A 16,992-nucleotide genomic window follows, 5' to 3' on the forward strand; every position below is an offset into this window, starting at 1 on the left:
AAATCTTTATGGCTAGTTAAATGTCAAGACATTCAGTTTAATCCCTGGCAGGTATTTCCTTCTTACAAACTGTGGATGCTTGTGGTCCCTCAACTTGCAGTTTGATGGCATTGACAAAGTCAAGTTAAGTTGGGGAGCACGCACTGGTGCAGTATGTTGCCACACCCACTACACGACGAAACAACTCAGGATCCCAGTTGGCAACACCCCAGGCAGACAGTCCCACTCTCCGGAAATGACCCTCTATCTGCCGTAGCCATGTGTTATGTGGGCGACCCCTTGGCCTGGTCCAGCCACTTGTGTCCTCAACAATAAGGATCTTACGAGCTGGATCACCCTCTGGGAAACGCGCCACATGGCCGTAGTGCCATAACTGACACTTCCTCACAATGCAGGTAATGTGTCTCATTCGGGACTCCATGAGCAACCACTCATTCGACACAAAGTCAAACCAACAGTACCCAAGGATTTTCCAGAGAGATACAGTACCAAAGGGGTCCAGTCTTCGTCTCAGGTCTCACAACCATATAGCAAGACAGGAACCACCAAGACTCTAAAGATTCTGACCTTCATCCTTTTGCACAGATATTGGGAGCGCAACACACACCCCTTTCCAGCGACCTCATGACCCCCCATGCTCTCCCAATCCGTCTGACTTCATAGGAAGAGTCACCAGAGACATGAATGTCACTGCCAAGGTAAGTAAACCTCTCGACAAGGTTGACACTCTCTCCACAGACAGACACACTGCTGATGGCTGTGCCCAAGAGGTCATTAAAGGACTGGATCTTGATTTTTATCCAGGACACTCGCAAGTCCAGACACTCAGACTCCTCGCTTAGTCTCTCAAGCGCCCCGATCAGAGCCTACATTGACTCCGCGAAGATCACAGCATCATTAGCAAGTCAAGATCCGTGAATCTTTCTTCACCAACAGATGCCCCACAGCCGCTGGACCCCATGACTTTGCCCAACAACCAGTCCATACAAGCACTGAACAGAGTAGGAGCAAGAACACACCCCTGACAAACCCCAGAATCAACTGGGAAAAATACAGAGGTTCTGCCTCCACTCTGCACAGCACTGACAGTACCAGTGTACAGGCAGGCCATGATATCCAGCATCCTCGAGGGATCCCGCGAACCCTCAAGATGTCCCACAGGGCAGCTCGAACAACTGAGTCGAATGCTTTATGAAAAGCGACAAAGGCTGCAAAGAAACTCTGCCAATATTCACGTTTGCGCCCCATGAGAACCCTCAGTGCCAGGATGCGGTCGATGGTAGACTTCTTAGGCATAAAACCAGACTGTTCCGGTCGATGGTAGGTGAGAAACTGATCACGGATCCTATTGAGGACGACCCTAGCAAGGACGTTACCTGGCACCGAGAGCAGTGTTATCCCCCTGTAGCTGCTGCAATCCAGGCAATCACCCTTCCATTTCCAGATAGGAACGACAAGTCACGTTTTCTAGTCAGTTGGGATGATGCCTGTCTCCCAGATGGAAGCAAAGATTGCTTTCAATGCCAGGAGGTATGCCTTCTCCAGGCTGGTGGTAAGGCTGTCCTCCTCCTGACAAAGTTGCATTTTAATTTTTGTAATTCTGAGGAGATTCTTCTTGCTGTTACCATAGGGGTTGTAGGTTTTACAGGGATGGGTTGCTAGCCCAATGCCCAACCCTTCCGCTTTCGCATCCAGGATTGGGACTGGCTATGGAAACAGCAAGAAGAATCTCATGTATTTCTGATCAACCAGGCAGGAACTTGGTTTCGAGTCATATGACAGTGCTGGAGCAAACATGCATCGGTGTCTGATGTCCAAAGTTAACTTTCTCAGTCAAGAATATCACAAGAACTGGGACATGAAATGTGCAAGCACTGTATCAGACTGGAAGACTCACCCAACTCCTACGGGTCTTCAATGATTACAGGCTCAAACATCCTTGGTGTAAGCGAAGTCAGTTGGACAGAGAGTGGACAAATCAACAGCAGTGGCAAGACCATCCTGCATGTAGGCAATGAAGAACGGCATGAACATGGAATCGACCTTATCCTGGGTCAACAATCAACAAAGGCACTAATTGGATGGGAAGCAATAAGTGATCACATAATCACAGCCCACTTTGCCCATGGCAACGCCAAAGTAACCATCGTACAAGCTTATGCACTAACAACGCAGCAAAGGACTAATTCTATGAGCTTCTCAAAGACATCTTTGACAGCATTCTTAACTAAAACCTGAAGATTCTAATCAGAGACTGGGCGGCCACTGACAAGAACTGGAAAACGTACTTGGAGTCCATGCATCCTCATCTCTGCTTAATGACAATGGCAAGCAACTGGCAAACACAACAGACTGTGTCTCGGGGACACATATTTCCAACGTCTGCGAATTCACAGACTTCAAAGACCTGGAGGGCGGACATTGGATTGGATCATAACCATGATGGTATTTTCTCATTGTCTGATGTTCACATGACATCTCAGACAAAAGGCTCGTAGTATTGTTCTAAGCCACAGCTTAGCATGACAGTTTATAAGTTCCATGTTGTGAGGGGAGGTGGGGAAAGGGGAAAGAATATTTTTAACTAATGCAGCCTGAATTTAAAATGTAAAAGCTATGAACTATCCCTTCATAGTTAATACATATCCTTCTAACTTAGTAATACTTACACATGAGAAAGCAATAAAGCAATACTTTGGCTGGCAGTATTCTGCCTGGCTGTCTATTTATTAGATGTTCTGGTTTACCTCAGAACATATAAAACAGTTATGAACAGTTAAACCCAAAATAATTCATGATATGCCTATTTTAAAATGAGAGGTGGCATTTTTGCGTCCTCCTTAAATAGCATAAAAGAAAAATAATTTGCGCTAAAACCTATCAAAATGAATTTGTTACATCACAGTGTGCCTGATATTGGTATCATTAATGTTCTCATAAAAGCTGCAGAATAAAGTAGTAGTCACAGTAGTAATATAGCCACATGTACAGAAGCACAGTGTAATTCCTACTTTCATGTCTGACCAACAAGTAATACACCATTACACTTAAGTACTAAGGTAAAGAAGTACAAAAAATTATATAAAAGACTATAAAGAATATTCTACACTTCTGCATTTTGCATGCAATATATGTTTCCTTCAAAGATGTAATTCTTCCTCCAAACTAAACAGTGCCAATAATAGTATTGAAAGTTAAAAAATATGTTTTTTATTCTATAATTTATAATCTTGGAACTGTCCAACACTGATAACGAATGACCACTTTTGTAAGCTATAAGAGTCCATACTCAAAATTAAATGCTTTGTTTGATTTAGATGTTCAATAAATTAAAAATTTTTTGTAAAGAATACATAATAAATTTTAACGTTTTCATAGTCGTATACAGTACACAAAAAAACAAATTTGACAAATGGAAGGAGACCATTTTGTCCATTCAGCTCTTTTTTTTAGGTAATGGCGAAGATTTACCAATACCTCATCCAGATTCTTCTTTTATGTTGTCAAGATTTGTTCTTCAACTACTTGACATTTCTGTCCTGTGTATTACATCCACCCCTGCATGCTTTACATACCTGGACAGTGGTCTCTCTTCAAACTGCTTTTCCCGAGATTTCTTCTATTTTTTTTCCCTTTTGCCCACAAAGATTTTTTTTGGAGGGGGGGGGGGGGAGTTTTTTTCTTGTCTTTTTAGAGAGTCAAGGCTGGGGGGTTGTCAAAACACAGGGATTGTTAAAGACCATTGCAGCACTCTTCGTGTGATTTTGGGCTATACAAAAATAAATTCCATTGTATTGTATGACTCTATAAGTGTTCAAGATTCCCACAACTCCTTGCGTAAAGAAGTTCTAACTGGCTTCAGTACTAAATGCACTTCCCCTTAATTTCCCCTGGCTTCCTTGGGTACACTGTTCACTGTTAAGTTGAAAGAATTTAGCTAGATCTACTTTATCAAAACCTTGAGCATTCTGAAGACCTGGATTAGGTCTCCACGCAATCACCTCTGCTCAAGACTAAACAGTATTATTTACCTGAGCCTGTCAGAGAAGTACATGTTTTTAAGTCTTGGGATGCACTTGATTGATCTTCTCTGCACACCTGCAACTGTATTGTAATGTCATTTTTACAAAGAAATTACCAGAACTGTAAACAAAACTCCAGTTGCAGTCTAACTAGTGCATTAAATAGTCTGGGAATAACATCCTTTGATTCATTTTCAACAGTTTTCACAATATAACCAAATATTGTACTTACTATTTTATTTGTTTCTGCACTTTACTTAGATGATACTATGTCAATGTAAACCCTTTAATCCTTTTCAGAGAAGTCTTCCTTTAGGACAGCGATTCTCATCTTGTATTTATTATTGATGTTTATTTTGCCTACATTAAACTTCACACTTTTCTGCATTAAACTGCAGTTTCTAAGTTCTAAAAACTGTCTGAGCTTTTGCTGCCTCCTCAGTATCTGTTATTTCTCCAATTTTAGTATAATCTGCAAATTTGAGAAATTTAATAACTTAACTGGAATACAGAAGTAAGACCATTGTGGGACTCCACTGATGACCTTGCCTCATGTGGAACTGCAACTAGTGGTACAGCAAAGCTGAGACAGCTGCATGCCGTTGCACAAAACGTTCTGTCACAAGTTATCAGTTAGACTGGTCGATGGCTAAACGGAGCTCTCTATTTAGCTCAGTGGCAGAGCTTGCTGCTTGTAATCCTAATGTTCTGAATTTGTGTTTCAGGTGTGCTCTCGCAAGGAGTATAACTAGTTGTAAGTAATAGTGTCCATTGTAACAGGAGGGCAAGTGCAGTGCAGGATTAGAGAAACAGAGTTTGTTGCAATATGTTGCTGTTGTAATACCATGCCTGCTGTAGCAGAAGTCAGGAGTCCAGCTTGCTTGGCTGTGAGGCTGAACCCTTATTGCTCAGCTTGATAAACTCTTGCTTTTGTTTGGCATCCTTAAATTCACATCTCATGACAATCATCTCAGAAAGAATAACTAGGTCCTCTGAGAGGATGTATCACCCTGAGCAATTCCCTGCTGGTGACAATGCATTTCGTATGAACTGGAGCATCCTCCCATCCTTTTCTTAACCCAAAGTATTCTAATAACAATACTAAAATGGTCTCTCTTATATGCAGTATGCATTGGAGATTAAACTGTACAGAATGCTATCTTCTAGTTCAGAATGTTTGAATTACTATATATTGAACCATTTAAGAATAAATGTTCTAAAATGGGGAGAGGAGTCTTCAGCTCACAACTCAATCCCCATTTGAACACTCTCTCTAGCCATTCATGAGAAAATTTCATGGAAGTCGTTTTTTTAAAGAATATTTTAGCAAAAATACATGTGTTTGGGGCATTATGACTATACGACTAGATATATGACATATAAATTTTTTTCATGCAAGTCAGTTAGCTTACTGAATGCATTTAAGGTATTAGACACAAAAAGAATAATAATTTTATCCAGGCCCCATTAGTGGTACATTAATTATTTTCATCTCTAGTTGCTCTGATTATACCATGAGGAACAGTAACAAGAAACAACTGGTTCTTAAAACTTCTTCAATTTAATTCTAGATTAAAAAGAGAATGATCATAATCACCAGTATAAAAAGTTAACTTTTGTTACATTTCAATTTTTGTTCACATGGTATCTGGCCAAAATTGTAAAGTTAGCCTTGCTGCAACTTAGTAGTTTTTATAAATTTGCTATTTAGGTGGAATTGTAAAATTAGTGGCTCTTAATCAGTTTTTGTAATGATGCCTTTGATTTAAGGTATTGTTTACTGTATACTTGTAAAATAATCAGGTTTTGTTAGTGCATGCTACACTAACATTAAAATTAAAAACAAATAAATATTAAGATATATTTAAACTTGGGTTGACTATTATGTGTATTATATGTATGTTTCTAAGTGCATTTTTATAGTTTATTAATAAAGTAATGGTGGCAACTGCAGCAACAAATAAGAACAAAAGCCAGCCCATCCAAGTAGGAAAAAGGCATACCGATACTTGGGCTACCAATATTTAACGTAAGAGCCATCACAATCCTGCACAGGTGCACCCTAAAAATGGCAGCATCAGCATAGCCGTCTTGTTTTCAGTCTAGAATTGACAGCTGGGAGAGCAAGTCCGTGTTAGAATAGTAAGCCATAAAATCAACCATGAGAAGGAAACTAAATCCAGATCAGCCATGCATGATAGCACAGCACTTTGCTACATTAATATTTTTACTTGTATTGTCACAGTCTGAAAAGCATGAAGTGCTTTTGACTACTGTACTAATGAGTGAATACTGCAGCCTACCAAACTAAAGCTAAAAAACACAGCCCTTCACAAAAATAGGGTTCTCAGTGTATACAAAGTGCTATAATTAAAAAAACAAAGTAAAAAGACACACATTGGCCCTGTCTATACATAAGAAGCTCAGACAGAATTGTCTATAATTGCTTACAAATGCAGTTACTATTTTTTTTTTCCCAGGCTAAGTAGTCTTTTGGTCCTTGAGAGTAGAAGATATAAGGTCACTGTTCATCTCTCTTTTATATAAATTGAAGCATGAGTATACTCATGTTCCACAAATACGTGAGAACTAAATTTAGTAGTTTATTATCTTGAAGTTTTTAATCCTCATTATAAGTTTCATTTAGCAGACATTTTTATTCAATGCAACTTAAAAATTATGTAAAAAAGTTTGGGTGTTTACCAGGAAAATACAAAGTTAACAAATAAGTAAAAAATTTTTTAAAAAAAAAATTTCACAAAAGGGTTTGGACGTAGCTAATTAAAAAATAATAACATACAAATAAAAAAGCAGACCTGACATGGCAGGAGCCAGTCATCAAGGAACAACAGACAGAATTATTAAACTGAATTGGGTTGTTTTTCTCCTTTGCAAATGCAGCAAACGTGTAACAAAGATGGTCTGAATATTTATGCCTCATTGTTTTTGGCATTGTTAATCAAGCCAGCAGCAACGTAAGATGTAAACTGTGTGACACTGTGTGTTGGCTAAGGTGGATAATTGTGCATTGCTGACACTGAAAAGTTGGGATATAAAGAGTACAGTAATAGTAATAAGGAGAAAATCAGAACTATGACTTATTTTCCCCTTGCATTGATGATAAAGTCTTAGCATAAAGCAACAGTCAGTAATGTTAGGTTTAATAGTAAATAAGAGCATGATCAAATACCTAACAATACTAACTGTACCAGAGAAGTGTTTAAAAACTTCCTCAGAATATCTCTGTAGATCAAAACACAAAGCAGTGGAGTAGAAAACAACTGTCCCAAACTATACTGTGAAGGGGGAGTGGCTGTAGGTTTTAGTAATGAAGATAACAAGCTAACCATTCACAATTATGAAAATCAGATTTTGGAAGTGAAGTGTTGAAACAGATCTGCTAAAACACAATAACATGTCTGGAGTAACACAATGCCAAAACAAGTGTGAGGTAAAATAAATTGACTATTTTTTCTTAGGAGACTGTGCTCGTTTAATGTGGGTAATGACACTCTTCACATATTCTATAACTCAGTGTGATTTTATGCGCTGTGTTGTGCTGGGCCAGAAACATCACTCCAACAGTTACCCATGCAATCAACAAGCTGATTAAAGGGGCCGACACACTTCCAGGATGCACTAGCGACGCCGTAAAGGTCGTAGTAAAAGTGGGAATAAAAACAAATTTAAGAGCCATTGTTAACAAAGTTCTATATAAAAATTAACAATTATTTTTGAACACGGAAATACAGGAAGGCAAAAACAGCCTTGTTTCGTTCTTGACATTTTTCAGCTAATACGGCAGTTGGAACTGGATAAACGTGCATAACGCAGCCGCTATCGTTCAAATCAATGTAGTCAGTTTGTGAATTTTCAAAACTAGAGTCCAATTCGTTTTTGAAGGCACTCAGAGCACCTCCCGGTAGCATCCGATGTATATCGGCTCGAGAAAGGACAGTAGTCCATCACATCGGACATTCCCGCACCCTTCCACATCGGGTCAATTTAAGCCCTCCATTTTAACCTTTCACATCTTGAAAAGATGGAACGAAGCTGGCTTATCAGAAAATAAAAACCTATACATGCACACCGCACGCAGACCAAAAACGAACGTTTCCCAAACTTGTTTTAAACTCTTTCCACAAGTGATGGTTATGTCTGGATTTTGGGAATTTGCTCCACACTTACTATAGAATACCGGCATTCCCCCCCCCCCCCCCCCCCATACTAAGCGTCTGCTTACGCACGTACGGATGTGGCACTGCGCACACCTTACCTGTTAGTCGCCAGCGCTCAGGGTGCGCCAGAGACAGGAGTCTTTTGGTATCTTCTGATAATACTCGTTTCGTCTTTCTCTTCGCCTTTACGTCATGGTCACCTTCATCTTCCTTGTTTGTCGAATTCGGTCTATGGCTGTACGACTTGGAGAAGACAAATGAGCAACCAGCCGACTGTACGCCCGTTCTCTTTATCAGAGCTACAGAGGTTTCGTTAGCAATTGCCAAGGGTATCTGACAACGTGACTGATGAAGCCGGGCAAACGGCTTTAAAAAAAACCGCCGAGATGCAAATAAGCATACCGATGGAGATGAAAGACAACTGGTGTGGAGAATTTTCAGAAATTGTGTATCCTTCCGGCAGCCTGCTTTATATATCCATAAACTCATGTTTCCCTCAATAATTTAAAACTCACTGAGAAAAACAGCCGAAGGTCAAATCGCCAGAAGTGACTGCTCTTTTAAAACTGTGCACACTACAATATTCTCAATTTTAACTTTGCTTCTTGTCTTTCTCATCATATCGTATCAATTAATGCCCGCACCCAGGCACTCTAACCGCAGCCAGAGAAAAAAACGAGATAAGGAAAATGATCGAACCAGAAAGCATGCTATCAGTCTCGGAACACAACTTCTGCAACAGAAAAGTCCCTCACGCCCTGGCCCTTGCTTCCATCTGACTGTACCAGTTTACCTTCCCAAAAGCTGGGACACGATAAGGCAGACTGATGGAACAGAGTATATCGATAGCCACTGACTTGTCGGTTGAAACGATCGATTGTACAATCTACTACTTATGTCTGTTGCTGGCTATACATGTAAGTTAGGCCTATGGCCGCTAGATGGCGAACAACTATCAGAAATAACCTCTCCCGATGAGTCTGTCCTACCTCAGATAAGTGCGTGCGGGCGCCTGAGTAGTTGGCGTTTTCGATCCCATGGTTGCGCCTTGCTTGTTTGTTGATTTTTGTATGCCTTTATTTTTATGTCTTTTCAGATGATATACTTCATTTGAGTTTCTGCCTTACAGCAGCCAGGTCAATGTCGGAGTAGTTTGCTTGCTCTTGCCATAAAAGTTAAGTCTTTTCCCCCAAAACGCAGGTGCTTAATTTCTAACATCATACAGTCCTGGGGTGGGTGCCCAAGCCTCATGTCTTTACTACCAGCATTTCCTAAAATAAAATAAAATATTAAAAGTATTAACTGCAGGAGATGTGACTTCATTTAAGAAGTTCCAACATCTGTCCCATTCACTCACTTTTAAAGATCTACATTGTTTCTATGATTTTCACCTCCTATAAATGAAACAACTGTACGTTTTGCAATTTCTATTTTTTGTACAGATTGTCCTCTCATACTGACAACCTGCAACCAGTGTTTGACGTTGAAAAAATACTGCCGGTGTTCACCTTGTTGATTGTGCTAAAAAACAAGGATGAGGCGAGGCATACCCTCAAAGATCCATAGATAGGACATGCACAAGTTGTATCGAAAAACTTGTGGTGACAGCGGGGTCCCCCTTGATGGTGCAAACGGACATATTTGTAGCTGCAAATAAACGTTGCTAATATGGTCCGAACTGACTGTACGCCCGATGTACACATACATTCAATACCAGTCCTCTTGAAGCAAGAACGGGAAATGCCTTTACGGAGCACCAATGCGTACTGGGCCACATCTGGCACGGACTGCAACTGTGATGTACGGTATCTCATCACTACGTACATTGACTCTTAACATTTTGTTTCATTATAAACCTATCACCTTTATATCAATGTACTTATTTTCTTTGTAAATCCTCTCATAATTATTTTCGTTATAGTAGATGATACATAATATAGAAAGGTATTTATTCATAGGTGTGTATATACAGTATATATATATATATATATATATATATATATATATATATATATATATATATAAATAAATGAACTACCAAAATATTAAGACCCTTAACCAGTTCTCTAATTTTACAGAATTTTAAACCCTACAGTGTTGGCGGTCCGATCCTCGGCTACAGAAGCTGGCTCTTGGGACGTGGAATGTCACCTCTCTGAAGGGGAAGGAGCCTGAGCTAGTGCGCAAAGTTGAGAGGTTCCGGCTAGATATAGTCGGACTCACCTCGACGCACAGCTTGGACTCTGGAACCAATCTCCTTGAGAGGGGCTGGACTCTGTACCACTCTGGAGTTGCCCCCGGTGAGAGGCGCCGAGCAGGTGTGGGTATACTTATTGCCCCCCAACTTGGAGCCTGTACATTGGGGTTTACCCCGGTGGACGAGAGGGTAGCCTCCCTTCGCCTTCGAGTGGGGGGACGGGTCCTAACTGTTGTTTGTGCGTATGCACCGAACAGCAGTTCGGAGTACCCACCCTTTTTGGAGTCCCTGGAGGGGGTGCTAGAGGGCATACCTTCTGGGGACTCCCTCGTTCTGCTGGGAGACTTCAATGCTCACGTGGGCAATGACAGTGAGACCTGGAAGGGCGTGATTGGGAGGAATGGCCCCCCCAATCTGAACCCGAGCGGTGTTTTGTTATTGGACTTCTGTGCTCGTCACGGATTGTCCATAACGAACACCATGTTCAAGCATAGGGGTGTTCATATGTGCACTTGGCACCAGGACACCCTAGGCTTCAGTTCGATGATCGACTTTGTGGTCGTGTCGTCGGACTTGTGGCCACATGTCTTGGACACTCGGGTAAAGAGAGGGGCGGAGCTGTCAACTGATCACCACCTGGTGGTGAGTTGGCTTCGATGGTGGGGGAGGATGCCGGTCAGGCGTGGTAGGCCCAAACGTGTTGTGAGGGTCTGCTGGGAACGTCTGGCAGAGCCCCCTGTCAGAAGTAGCTTCAACTCCCACCTCCGGCAGAACTTCGACCACATCCCGAGGGAGGTGGGGGACATTGAGTCCGAATGGGCCATGTTCCGTGCCTCTATTGTTGAGGCAGCTGACCGGAGCTGTGGCCGTAAGGTGGTCGGTGCCTGTCGTGGCGGCAATCCCCGAACCCGTTGGTGGACACCGGCGGTGAAGGATGCCGTCAAGCTGAAGAAGGAGTCCTACAGGACCCTTTTGTCCTGTGGGACCCTGGAGGCAGCTGATAGGTACCGGCAGGCCAAGCGGAATGCGGCTTTGGTGGTTGCTGAGGCAAAAACTCGGGCGTGGGAGGAGTTTGGGGAGGCCATGGAGAACGACTTTCGGACGGCTTCAAGGAGATTCTGGTCCACCATCCGGCATCTCAGGAAGGGGAAGCAGTGCAGTGTCAACACTGTATATGGTGGGGATGGTGCGCTGCTGACCTCGACTCGGGACGTTGTGGGTCGGTGGGGGGAGTACTTCGAAGACCTCCTCAATCCCATTAACATGCCTTCCAATGAGGAAGCAGAGCCTGGGGACTCAGAGGTGGGCTCCCCCATCTCTGGGACTGAGGTCACCGAGGTGGTCAAAAAACTCCTTGGTGGCAGGGCCCTGGGGTTGGATGAGATACTCCCGGAGTTCCTCAAGGCTCTGGATGTTGTAGGACTGTCTTGGTTGACACGCCTCTGCAACATCGCATGGACATCAGGGACAGTGCCTCTGGATTGGCAGACCGGGGTGGTGGTCCCCCTGTTTAAGAAGGGGGATCAGAGGGTGTGTTCCAACTACAGAGGGATCACACTCCTCAGCCTCCCTGGAAAAGTCTATTCAGGGGTCCTGGAGAGGACGGTCCGTCGGATAGTCGAGCCTCGGATTCAGGAGGAACAGTGTGGTTTTCGTCCTGGTCGCGGAACAGTGGACCAGCTCTATACCCTTAGCAGGGTCCTGGAGGGTGCATGGGAGTTTGCCCAACCAGTCTACATGTGTTTTGTGGACTTGGAAAAGGCATTCGACCGTGTCCCTCGGGGAATCCTGTGGGGGGTACTCTGAGAGTATGGGGTACCGGCCCCCCTGATAAGGGCTGTTCGGTCCCTGTACGATCGGTGCCAGAGCTTGGTCCGGCAGTAAGTCAAACCCGTTTCCAGTGAGAGTTGGACTCCGCCAGGGCTGCCCTTTGTCACCGATTCTGTTCATAACTTTTATGGACAGAATTTCTAGGCGCAGCCAGGGCGTTGAGGGGGTCCGGTTTGGTGGGCTCAGGATTGGGTCACTGCTTTTTGCAGATGATGTTGTCCTGTTTGCTTCATCAGGCCGTGATCTTCAGCTCTCTCTGGATTGGTTCGCAGCTGAGTGTGAAGCGGCTGGGATGAGAATCAGCACCTCCAAATCCGAGACCATGGTCCTCAGCCGGAAAAGGGTGGAGTGCCCTCTCAGGGTTGGTAGCGAGATCCTGCCCCAAGTGGAGGAGTTCAAGTATCTCGGGGTCTTGTTCACGAGTGAGGGAAGAATGGAGCGTGAGATCGACAGGCGGATCGGTGCAGCATCCGCAGTAATGCGGGCTCTGCATCGGTCTGTCGTGGTGAAAAAAGGAGCTGAGCCGCAAGGCGAAGCTCTCAATTTACCAGTCGATCTATGTTCCTACCCTCACCTATGGTCATGAGCTATGGGTAGTGACCGAAAGAACGAGATCGCGAATACAAGCGGCTGAAATGAGTTTCCTCCGCAGGGTGTCTGGGCTTTCCCTTAAAGATAGGGTGAGAAGCTCAGTCATCCGGGAGGGGCTCAGAGTAGAGCCACTGCTCCTCCGCATCGAGAGGAGTCAGATGAGGTGGCTCGGGCATCTGATCAGGATGCCTCCTGGACGCCTCCCTGGTGAGGTGTTCCGGGCACGTCTAACCGGGAGGAGGCCCCGGGGAAGACCCAGGACACGCTGGAGGGACTATGTCTCTCGACTGGCCTGGGAACGCCTTGGGATTCTCCCGGAAGAGCTAGAAGAAGTGGCCGGGGAGAGGGAAGTCTGAGCATCTCTGCTCAAGCTGCTGCCCCCGCGACCCGACCTCGGATAAGCGGGAGACAATGGAAGGATGGATGGATGGATAAACCCTACAGTGAAATTTTGTTTTCTGTGATATTTTTATTTTAAAGTACTTCCAAGTTCACAGCTAGTGTTTCCAGCAATCAGGAAATGGCACTGACTCAGTTAATGGAAAGAAGAAAGGCAAGAGTGCAGATAAGTAATTTTGAGATGAAAGTTTTTAATGGAGTACTATAGGACAAGTAGACCAACTACCCAGTTGGTGGTCAGGGATAACTAAATGCATGGGTAGGCTGCATGGGAATTTATAATTTTCCACTTGTACTTGTACCTTCTCTTTGTGTTAAAACCTATTTTACATTCATCCCCTCTCCCCCCTTTTTGACCTTCCTGGTGGTCTGGGTTCAGGGATGGTTCCAAGTCCTCTCAACCCAGGCAGTTTACAATCCTCTGCACACAGAAGAAAAGTACTGTGGAAGAAGTACAGTATGCATCACCTACAGGTAAGTGGTGAGTTCAGGAAACCTGAAGCATTTTATTTTCTTTTGAAATAGTGTGTATAGGAAAGCCAAAACAAAAACCATATCTCATACTGGGTTAGTTTTAATTATATAAATAACATACTTCTTTACCAGCATTTTATGGATATAATATTTAATTAAACAGGAGGGATGGTTTTGGAAGCAGATGAAAAGAATGCAAAACCCAAAGGTCAGATTTTGGGTTTAGGAATATGATATATACGTACAGACATGACTAAAAATATTGGTACCTTGTATAACAGGTGTCTAAAATACGAAGTTTAGTTACTTGAAGTTTCAACACATCCTGATAATATTCATTCTGTTGTATGTTTATGCTGTTGTGTTCCTGTTACATTTTCCTACTTCGTTTACTGTGTTATGTTACGTCATCAGTGTGAGCCTCTCTCAGTGTTCATTTTTCATTGTATTACTGTGAGAGGAGGAAGAATTGTATCAGCATAGCTTGAACAGTCACTTTTTATGTTTTGTTTTAACATTTTAGTTCAGGCTGTTAATAATAAGCATTAATGGATAAAGGAATTTATTGTGGTTGCATTACTCCTTCGTGGCGATTCGTACTGCACGTTGCAAATCACAACGCAGAAGCTTCAGAGGTCAACCTGAATCAAGGCCAGAGCGTAGCAGCATGGCGCATGCAGCGAAAACCGGTTACACTTGCATTTTATTCAAACCATACTCCATTCCTTGTAAAACAATGTTTAAAGTAAAAGATGCTGAGTCATCCATACATGTATTTCTTTGCTTTGCAGGTATGGGGGATTGGGCAAAAAAGCTGTGGAGAAAAAAAAAAAAAAAATCAATTCTGGCTTATTCTACAAAAACATTCCAAAATGGGAGGGGGTGGGGGTTATTGGAACCCTTTAGAAGTTAAAAGATATAATTGGCTTGTAGTGATCCTTCAAGCAGGCTAATGCTTTAAAAATACCACAGGTATCTTCAATATTATAATCACTCATTCAGGCAGTTTAAAAAATGGAGAAAAGAACTAAACATGGCACACTAAACATGGGAAAGAGATGGAAAAGCAGAGTTGTCTGAGGAAGCAAGACAGGCAGTAGCAGACAAGCATGGTCAACATAAAGGTGACAAGACCACCTGCAAAGAGCTTGTGGTTCCAGTGACCACTGTTGCCAATATTATCGAGAAGTTTAAGTCTCATGTGACTGTAGCAGACATCTGAAATTGTGGCCGCATAAGAAATACTGACCTAATTTGAGAAGAAACGCTGCTTGAATTGTGGAGAATAAACCAAGGAATACTCCAAAACAGGCTCAAGCTGCCCATCAAGCACAAGGTGCAATGGTGTCAAGTTACACTGTCCATCAGTGTCTGTATGAAAACTAGCTCCATTGTAGAAAATATAGAAATACTCCACTTCTACAAGAGAAACACAAACAAGCACTGGTGTTTTCCACTATGCATGTGGACATGTCACAAACCTTCTGAAAGAATGTCCTTTGGGCAGACAAAACAAAAGCCTTTTACCAAAATTAGTCTCAACTTTGTGTTCACTGTTAAAAAAAAAAAAAAAAAGCATTCAGAAAATAAAAGAACACCATCTCTGCAAAACAAAACAAATGCTGATTATGCTACCTGGATATTAAATTTTCCCAAAGTAAAAGATTATGGAGGTTTACGTGAATGTCCTCTGCAAAAGAATTGCACCTTGTCTGCTTGTTTCTCTTGTGTCTGGTGCTGCTGAACTAAACTCCATGACCCAAGATCAGATTTATCATGTTTGAGAATTGGGTGGATATATGTAATACACAGAACCTGTGGATATAAAGCTATTCTTTTATAAAAGGACCAGTTCATTAGTTCTGGCTAATCAGGGTTTTAAAGAGCAAAAAATAGAGGTTCATAACCTTTCCTGCAGCACTAGTAAATGGTAGATGGAGAAACCTAAAGCAAAGGGAAAACAGAAGAATCCCCAAAAGGAGAATGTTTATATTCAGTTTCCTACCTGCAGATGCAAAACAGAAGTATGAAGCAAAACCTGGTGAGGAAATAAAAGTGTGGACTTCTATGATGAATGAGCTATGGAAGATAGGCTAACATTAAGTGGGATTATATGGAGATTTTTTTCTCCCAAACAGATCCTTAGACAATACTTATTTGATCAAGATAAGCATACTTGCTATTAAAATAGGGGAGATGATAAAATGAAAGGATATCATTTGCTGAAGTCAAGAATTACTGTCTAGTACATAGTAAAAAAAAATCTCAACATAAAATATAAAGGCAACAATACAGAACTTTAGGACAAAAACATTTTAATATAAATTTACATACCAAAAATATATCAGACTTCTTCAAAAATCCAACGCAAACAATTTGACAAATTATGAACAACTCCACTGTACTCTTAAGAAAATATTATTTTAATCTTGTACAAAAACGTAGTTATTTTGGACTATAGATAGTTGTACCACAAACAATAAAAACATATGGTAACTAAAAATTAACTTCATAACCTTTTTTCTTGACTGGCAACATGTGTTTTAATCCATTTGAAATATTGTTATTAATACAATAGCTCTTCAAAAAATCAATAAACTGTAGGTAATATTTAGAGATTAACTCTCACTCTAATTTAGTGTCATTCAGAACAGATGGCTTCATATTTACTAATTAACTTCTGTACAGCACTGTCAGCATGAAAATTAAGCATCCAAACACACCACAATTTATAACACGTTGTTTTTGTTTGTTACAATCATGGGCAAAAAGTCATTAGGCAGGTGGATGTTGGCAAAATCTTAAATATTATACTGAAAAATAAAACTAAGCATAAATTGAAAATGGATGTGTGTACTACAGTAAAACAGCTTAAAAATCAACTTGTGTTATTTTAAACTTAGCTATACAGTACACAAATGTAAACAATGATGATTACATTATTTATGCATACGTAAGTGTAATGGATTCCTAAATATACTCTTTGATGTCCCATAACAGAGGCACCTAAACTGATGAGAGAAAAGTTTAAGTAGTTAATTCATACATCTTTTGCTCATATGAAAACTGTCTGTATTGGACTGGTGTCCTGTCAGAGCCAGTTTCTAACTTTGACTCATTTGCTGTAGGGAAAGGCTCCAACTTTGTGCAATCCTGGCTAGAATGTGAACTTCTTTATATACAATTTCCATTGTAACTGTTTCTAATAATTAAAATACTCATCATACTTGTCATTTCAATAAGTATTTGCCTATCCTTTGTTATATATACACATAAAAAAAACAAACATCATTCTCCAGTT

At 41.6% G+C, this 16,992-nt stretch overlaps 1 protein-coding gene across 2 annotated transcripts in view; it reads right to left on the reverse strand.

The window, feature by feature from the left end:
* Positions 1–9,020, reverse strand: part of abcb10 (ATP-binding cassette, sub-family B (MDR/TAP), member 10) — a 222,451-nt gene extending 213,431 nt beyond the window's left edge. The window contains exon 1 of one of the 2 annotated variants that reach the window (XM_051924255.1): positions 8,900–9,020. In XM_051924255.1, coding sequence (XP_051780215.1) covers positions 8,900–8,909 — 10 coding nt within the window. In that variant the 5' untranslated portion in view covers positions 8,910–9,020. Of the gene's footprint in view, positions 1–8,298 lie in introns of both variants that reach the window. The other variant, XM_051924254.1, reaches the window with a different exon arrangement.
* Between the last annotated feature and the right edge of the window lie 7,972 nt (positions 9,021–16,992).

This window comes from Erpetoichthys calabaricus, chromosome 3 (assembly GCF_900747795.2).
Source record: "Erpetoichthys calabaricus chromosome 3, fErpCal1.3, whole genome shotgun sequence".
NCBI lineage: Eukaryota > Metazoa > Chordata > Cladistia > Polypteriformes > Polypteridae > Erpetoichthys > Erpetoichthys calabaricus.